General features: G+C 50.8%; 1 protein-coding gene across 1 annotated transcript; it reads right to left on the bottom strand.

The window, feature by feature from the left end:
• Positions 1–412: 412 nt before the first annotated feature.
• Positions 413–6,934, bottom strand: LOC116967801 (N-acetyllactosaminide beta-1,3-N-acetylglucosaminyltransferase 2-like). Its single transcript, XM_033014405.1, has 2 exons — positions 6,685–6,934; positions 413–1,893 (listed from the first exon to the last, which is right to left on the bottom strand). The coding sequence occupies exon 2, from the start codon at positions 1,879–1,881 to the stop codon at positions 655–657; it is 1,227 nt and encodes a 408-aa protein (XP_032870296.1). The 5' UTR covers positions 1,882–1,893; positions 6,685–6,934; the 3' UTR covers positions 413–654.
• Between the last annotated feature and the right edge of the window lie 1,298 nt (positions 6,935–8,232).

Genomic DNA, 8,232 nt, shown 5'->3' with positions numbered 1-8,232 from the left:
GCCTGGACTGACGGGACACCAGCGCTGCTTCTCCGCGCTGGCCGTAAACCTGGGCCATATTTCAGGCAGGGCTGTAGGTTAACCTGGCGGGACAGGCAGAATTGAGCTGGGTTTAGCGCTGCTTCTCTGCGCTGGCTGTGGGCCTGGGGGCACCGCTCCCATCTGACTCCCGACGTCTCTGGGGGGGGGGGGGGGGGGGCCACTCGGGTGGGGACGGGGATGGTCCAGTGGCGGTTCGGCAGCGATTGCAGCGCCGGAGAGCCGGGATCGATCCTGGATGCGGATGGGATGAGGCGCAGGTCTGTGTCCGGAGCTGCCAGGAGTGTTTTTGACCCGCTTGTGACCCTACGACCTGGGCACGTCTCCCTCCCCCAATCACCGCGCTCTATCCTGAGTCCCACCCCCCCCCCAATGACCGACACCTCCCTCCTCCAATCATTGCACTGAATCATCATGGTACCGCCCTCAATGGTCCCTCTCGGATTATCCAGATTACAAAAAATAGGGGACGTGCCCCCCCCCCCCCCTCTAAAAACAGGGAGGGCCGGGCATATCCCCCCTGTCCCCCCCAGGATTTCCGCCCCTGAATCTGGCAGCGACTCCACCAGTGAGCCACCAGTTGCCAGTCGGGGTGGTGGGTGTTGGCCGGGCTGGCTAGCAGCGGAGGTCCGGCTGTCGGAGTGCCCTCCAGAGGCGGGTGGTCTGGCTTGGGCCGCGCTGGTGGACCAGCAGGACCCCGGCGTGGGCGCAAGGGTTGTCCCGGTCCTGAGGCTGGATGTCGAAGGTGTGGAATCCCTGGTGGTTGATCGGGCTGATGCCCAGCGCGCTGAAGCACATCCCGGTGAAGACGTCGTCGATGGGGTAGAAGGGGATGGCGTGGGAGATGGCGTAGAGAGATGGGACCAGGTGGCCTGAGTATAAAAAGCCCGCTCCCCCCATGTAAGGGGGGTACGCCCCATCATAGAACGACAGGGGGACGTTGTACTTGCTCTTGGTGTCCCGCAACGGACTGGCGTTCTTAATCATCTGTCCCACGTAGAGCTCCTTGCTGCCGTTGAGGGAGCGGAGATACTCCACTACAACCGGGGTGTTGAGAAACACATCATCATCCCCCTTGAAGACGTAGCGGGCCAGGGGGCAGCGGGCGCTGGCCCAACCCAAGAAGAGGTGGTCCTTCAGAGTGAGGTTGTACAAGGAGTCCCTGAAGTCCCACTGCAGGATGTCCCCATGCATCTGGTCCTCCACGTTGACCAGGGGCTGCAGGTCCGGCCCCTGCCCCAAGTCGTCGGCTGAGCCCAGAAGGAAGACCGTCCGGATCTGGCTGCCACTGCCGGCTGCTGCCGTCTCCATGCCCCAAGTCTCCCGGATAGCCTGCCGGCGCTCAAAGTTGCCCGCCATGGACTTGATGGCCAGCAGGAGGAAAACGCCGTGGCCGCTATCGACACACTTGTCCCGGTGGTCGATCAGTTGCCGCTGGTCCTTGCAGTCCATGTAACGCACAAAGTCGCGGTGGGGCAGCGAGTAGGAGTCCGCGTTGGCGATCTCCGCCTCCAAGCCCACCGGCCGGCAGCCCCGCGGCGGGGTGAAGTCCACCGCTCCTCCCGCACGCAGCTCGGACAACCTCTGCAGCGCCTGGTGCAGCCTCCGGTTCCAGAAGCTGGTCTTCACCGGGATGAAGCTGGTGAAGGAGGGGGAGATGTTGAGCAGGGTGACGTTCCTGGGCTTCCCGGAGTCGCTCAGACTCCTGTTGTAACCGCTGGTCGTGCCCGGTCTCCGAGTGGGAAACTGGAGCCTGTTCCCGGGGTACCAGTTCAAGAAAATGTTGACAAATCCAAACCCCAACAAAGCCAACACTCCAAGCTGTATCCTAGAAAATCCCATCTCCACCGAGCCCTGAAACAAGAAGCGGGAAAGTCTTTAAAACATTGTTCCTTCCATAAATGAGAAAAGATTCAAGAGAGTTTATTGTCATGTGTCCCAGATAGGACAATGAAATTCTTGCTTTGCTTCAGCACAACAGAATATAGTAGGCATGAATACAGAACAGATCAGTGTGTCCATATACCATTGAATATATATACACACATTGAGTATAAGAGCAGGGAGGTTCTACTGCAGTTGTACAGGGTCTTGGTGAGACCACACCTGGAGTATTGCGTGCAGTTTTGGTCTCCTAATCTGAGGAAAGACATTCTTGCCAAAGAGGGAGTACAGAGAAGGTTCACCAGACTGATTCCTGGGATGGCAGGACTTTCATATGAAGAAAGACTGGATAGACTCGGCTTGTATTCGCTAGAATTTAGAAGATTGAGGGGGGATCTTATAGAAACGAACAAAATTCTTAAGGGGTTGGACAGGCTAGATGCAGGAAGATTGTTCCCGATGTTGGGGAAGTCCAGAACAAGGGGTCACAGTTTAAGGATAAGAGGGAAGTCTTTTAGGACCGAGATGAGAAAAACATTTTTTACACAGAGAGTGGTGAATCTGTGGAATTCTCTGCCACAGAAGGTAGTTGAGGCCACAGTTCATTGGCTATATTTAAGAGGGAGTTAGATGTGGCCCTTGTGGCTAAAGGGATCAGGGGGTATGGAGAGAAGGCAGGGATGGGATACTGAGTTGGATGATCAGCCATGATCATATCAAATGGCGGTGCAGGCTCGAAGGGCCGAATGGCCTACTCCTGCACCTATTGTCTATGTTTCTATGAATAAAGTGCAAATAAACTGATAATGGGCTATTTATTTATTTGTTTAATTCTTTATTTCGAACAGAATAAAAGAATAAAAAGCAAGTGTGAAACAGCATACAAAAAACAAAACAAGAATATTTATAAAGTGTCATAAACAATATCTATAAATAAATGAAATTGTATGTGTCCGAAAAGGAGCAGGAAGAACCCAAAGCTTATTAATTCCCACCCCTTATTCAACTGCTTGTAATTATCTTATACAAATTTAGCAGCTATATGTTGCCTGGGTTTCAGCAACTAAGTTACAGAGAAAGGTTGAACAAGTTAGGTCTTTATTCTTTGGAGTGCAGAAGGTTAAGGGGGGGACTTGATAGAGGTCTTTAAAATGATGAGAGGGATAGACAGAGTTGACGTGGATAAGCTTTTCCCACTGAGAGTAGGGAAGATTCAAACAAGAGGACATGACCTGAGAATTAAGGGACAGAAGTTTAGGGGTAACATGAGGGGGAACTTCTTTACTCAGAGAGTGGTGGCTGTGTGGAATGAGCTTCCAGTGAAGGTGGTGGAGGCAGGTTCGTTTTTATCATTTAAAAATAAATTGGATAGTTATATGGACGGGAAAGGAATGGAGGGTTATGGTCTGAACGCGGGTAGATGGGACTAGGGGAGAATACGTGTTCGGCACGGACTAGAAGGGTCGAGATGGCCTGTTTCCGTGCTGTAATTGTTATATGGTTATATGGGTATATGTACACCATATGTACACCAGCAGCTATATGTACACCAAATTATTTACATTTATACACTAATCAAATATTTACAAAGCCATACAAAGAAGAAAAAAAGAAAAAGAAAAGAAAACCCCCTCATATACTAGACAGTATCTTAGTCATATATACAACCCATCACTCTATAATCACCCTTCCCAATACAATCAGTATAACAAATATCCCACTCACAATCACCTATCCTCATCCCAATATCCTTTTAAACAAGTGTTTTTGTACATCTTTTTAAACCGAATTATGCTTGTGCTAAGTTTTATCTCCTGTTCCAGACCATTCCACAAACTCACACCACAGATTGCTATGCACATACTTTTAAGAGTTGTTCTGACATTGAGTTTTTTTCAATTCAAAATTAATGTTCAGAGTTTTGTTTGAGTTGAGTTTAATAGCCTGATGGCTGTGGGGAAGTGGCTATTCCTGAACCTGGTTGTTGCAGTGTTCAGGCTCCTGTACCTTCTACCTGGAGGTAGCGGGGAGATGAGTGTGTGGCCAGGATGGTGTGGGTCCTTGATGATACTGCCAGCCTTTTTGAGGCAGCGACTGCGATAGATCCCCTCGATGGTAGCAGAATTAGGCCATTCGGCCCATCAAGTCTACTCCGCCGTTCAATCATGGCTGATCTATCTCTCCCTCCTAACCTCATTCTCCTGCCTTCTCCCCCTGACACCCGTACTAATCAAGAATCTATCTATCTTTGTCTTAAAGATATCCACTGACTTGGCCTCCACAGCCTTCTGTGGCAATGAATTCCACAGATTCACCACCCTCTGACTAAAGAAATTCCCCTCATCTCCTTTCTAATAGTACGCCCTTTTATTCTGAGGTTGTGGCCTGTGGTCAGAGAATCTCTGGTGGAAACAACCACTCCACATCCACTCTATCCACTATTCGGTAAGTTTCAATGAGGATGGTGGAATTCCCTGCCAATGTCATTCCAATGTTTACGCTGAAGAAAGGGGGCATAAAGCTGGAGTAACTCAGCGGGGCAGGCAGCGTGTGTGTGTGTGTGTGTGTGTGTGTGTGCGTGGTGTGTGTGTGCGTGTGTGTGTGTGTGTGGTGTGTGTGTGTGTGTGTGTGTGTGTGGTGTGTGTGTGTGTGTGTGCGTGTGTGTGTGTGTGTGTGTGTGTGTGTGTGTGTGCGTGTGTGTGGTGTGTGTGTGTGTGCGTGCGTGTGTGTGTGTGCGTGTGCGTGTGTAGGATAGGGACCGGCAGGGTTTGTTAAAGGACTGGATATCCAGGCACATCTTGGAGTGACTCAGCGGGTCAGGCAGCATCTCTGGAGAAAAGGAATAGGTGACGTTTCACGTTGCAACACGTCTTCTGACTGAGAGTTCAAGTTCAAGTTCAAGAGAGTTTATTGTCATGTGTCCCAGATAGGACAATGAAATTCTTGCTTTGCTTCAGCACAACAGAACATAGTAGGCATGAATACAGAACAGATCAGTGTGTCCATCCCTTTCCCCACACCAGCCGTTATACTAGTTTCACTGTCATCCTGCCGAGTTTCACCGTACACTGGAACTCATTTACATCTCCCCACAGACAACAATGGACCATTGTGGGCTCCACCGTCTCCTTGATCGACAATAGACAACAGGGATGCAAGCAGAAGCGTCCACGTGGCACATCCCGGGCAATGCTGACGGCAGGGACTGGACCACAGTGACCGACTGAGTCACGGTAGCCGATTCTGCAACTACCGACCGTCGACCGTCACTGACCGACCGGAAAGACCTGATATAGAAGATGGCCGGACACGAGGAAGAAGAATAGACAACAGGTGCAGGAGGAGGCCATTCGGCCCTTCGAGCCAGCACCGCCATTCAATGTGATCATGGCTGATCATCCCCAATCAGTACCCCGTTCCTGCCTTCTCCCCATAATCCCTGACTCCGCTATCTTTAAGAGCCCTATCTAGCTCTCTCTTGAAAGTATCCAGAGAACCGGCCTCCACCGCCCTCTGAGGCAGAGAATTCCACAGACTCATCACTCTCTGTGTGAAAAAGTGTTTCCTCGTCTCCGTTTTAAATGGCTTACTCCTTATTCTTAAACTGTGTGTGTGGCCCCTGGTTCTGGACTCCCCCAACATCAGGAACATGTTTCTTGCATCCACCCTGAAGAATGTTGTATGTTTCTATAAGATCGCCTCTCATCCTTCTAAATTCCAGCGAATACAAGCCCTGTCAACCCATTCTTTCATCATATGACAGTCCCGCCATTTCCTGGAAATTAACCCAGTAAACCTACGCTGCACTCCCTCAATAGCAAGAATGTCCTTCCTCAAATTAGGAGACCAAAACTGTACGCAATACTCCAGGTGCTGTCTCACCAGGGCCCTGTACAAATTCAGTAGGACCTCCTTGCTCTTAAAGAGGAGAGAGAGAGAGAGAGAGAGAGTGGGGGGGGGGGGAGAGAGTGAGAGTGGGGGGGAGAGAGAGAGGGGGGAGAGTGGGGGGGGAGAGAGGGAGGGAGGAGGAGAGGGAAGAGAGGGGGAAGAGAGGGGGGAAAGGGGGGGGGAAGAGAAAGAGGGGGGGGAGAGAGAGAACAGGGGGGAGAGAGAGAGAGAGAGAGGGGGGAGAGGGAGAAATAGTGCATGAGAGAGGAGAGGACGAAAGAGAGAAAGGGGGGGGGGAGGAGGTGAGAGTGAGGAGGGGGAGAGAGAGAGGGAGAGAGAGAGAGAGTGGGGGAGAGAGAGAGGGGGAGAGAGAGATATGGGAGAGAGAATGGGGGGAGAGAAAGAGGAGGTAGAGAAAGAGTGGGGAGAGAGAGAGAGTGCGAAAATTGGGGGTAGAGAGAGAGTGGTGGGGGGGAGAGGTAGAGGGAGAGAGTGGAGGGAGAGAAAGAGAAAGTGGGGAGAGAGTGGGAGAGAGAGAGAGAGAGAGAGAGAGAGAGAGAGAGAAAGGAGCGGAGAGATAGACGACCAGAGAGGACGAGATGAGAGAGAGAGAGGAGATGAGAGAGAGAGAGAGAGAGAGAGAGAGAGAGAGAGAGAGAGAGAGAACGTGGGGGGAAAGAGAGTGAGTGGTTGAGAGATAGAGAGAGAGATAGTGGGGAGAGAAAGAAAGAGAAAGTGGGGGAAGGAAAGAGAGGGAGAGAGAGAGAGGGGAGTAGAGAGAGAGATGAGAGAGAGTGGGGAGAGACTGCGAGTGGGCAGCAAGCAGTGCCGAGGGCAGGCGACTGTGGGCGAGGTTGAACGAGCTCCGCTTACCGCTGTCCCGTCTCTGTGTGTGTGTGTGTTCCAGCTACACTGTGCCACACACAGGCAGCCGCTGGGTCCCTGTCCCAGCCTCCCTGTAGCTCCACAGCTGCTGCCTCCTCCCGGGGTGAGGATGAGAGGGGTGAGGATGAGAGGGGAGAGGATGAGAGGGGAGAGGATGAGAGGGTAGCGATCGCAGCCCGCGGCTGTCCCCGGCTCCAGAGCGCTGCAGCCCGGGCTGTGTGTGTGTGTGTGTGTCACAGATCCGCCCCTAATGCCTGTTGCTACACACACACACACACCTCGGCAATCACACCCTCCAAACTGTTCCTTTAACCCTTCCCCTTCCTCCTCCCATTCACAACACAGACCTGACACTTAAATCCAACATCACCATCCCACACACTGGGCTCTTATACTCAAAAAGGATTTGAGTATAGGAGCAGGGAGGTTCTACCGCAGTTGTACAGGGTCTTGGTGAGACCACACCTGGAGTATTGCGTACAGTTTAGGTCTCCTAATCTGAGGAAAGACATTCTTGCCATAGAGGGAGTACAGAGAAGGTTCACCAGACTGATTCCTGGGATGGCAGGACTTTCATATGAAGAAAGACTGGATAGACTCGGCTTGTACTCGCTAGAATTTAGAAGATTGAGGGGGGATCTTATAGAAACTTACAAAATTCTTAAGGGGTTGGACAGGCTAGATGCAGGAAGATTGTTCCCGATGTTGGGGAAGTCCAGAACAAGGGGTCACAGTTTAAGGATAAAGGGGAAATCTTTTAGGACCGAGATGAGAAAAAACATTTTTCACACAGAGAGTGGTGAATCTGTGGAATTCTCTGCCACAGGAGGTAGTTGAGGCCCGTTCGTTGGCTATATTTAAGAGGGAGTTAGATGTGGCCCTTGTGGCTAAAGGGATCAGGGGGTATGGAGAGAAGGCAGGTACAGGATACTTCCCCCTTATCCTTAAACTGTGTCCCCTTGTTCTGGACTTCCCCAACATCGGGAACAATCTTCCTGCATCTAGCCTGTCCAACCCCTTAAGAATTTTGTAAGTTTCTATAAGATCCCCCCTCAATCTTCTAAATTCTAGCGAGTACAAGCCGAGTCTATCCAGTCGTTCTTCATATGAAAGTCCTGACATCCCAGGAATCAGTCTGGTGAACCTTCTCTGTGATACATAAACGAGAAAAAGAGTAAAAAGGAAAGAATGAAGAAAAAGACAGATATAAAAAAGAGAGAAGAAAAATAAACCGGAGATATGTCCGTCGATCCTTGTGACAGATGTTTTAACTGCAAGTTGATAAAACTCATCAAAAATTTATCTGTCAGAAAATGGGTCAATGAGATAAAGGAGGCGTGAGTGGTAATCTAAGGAAAGCCAGGGACATATTGCATCAGACTAAAGCCTACAAAGACCTCGGGGACAGTTGTAAGCCAAATAGCGCTAATGGAGAGAGAATCTTGCAGATGCTGGAAAAATCGAAGGTAGACAAAAATGCTGGAGAAACTCAGCGGGTGAGGCGGCATCTGTGGAGCGAAGGAATAGGGTCTCAAC

This window comes from Amblyraja radiata, chromosome 41, assembly GCF_010909765.2.
Source record: "Amblyraja radiata isolate CabotCenter1 chromosome 41, sAmbRad1.1.pri, whole genome shotgun sequence".
NCBI classification, from domain to species: domain Eukaryota; kingdom Metazoa; phylum Chordata; class Chondrichthyes; order Rajiformes; family Rajidae; genus Amblyraja; species Amblyraja radiata.
The sequence above is the reverse complement of the archived record's forward strand: the minus strand, read 5'-3'. Positions and strand labels throughout refer to the sequence as shown.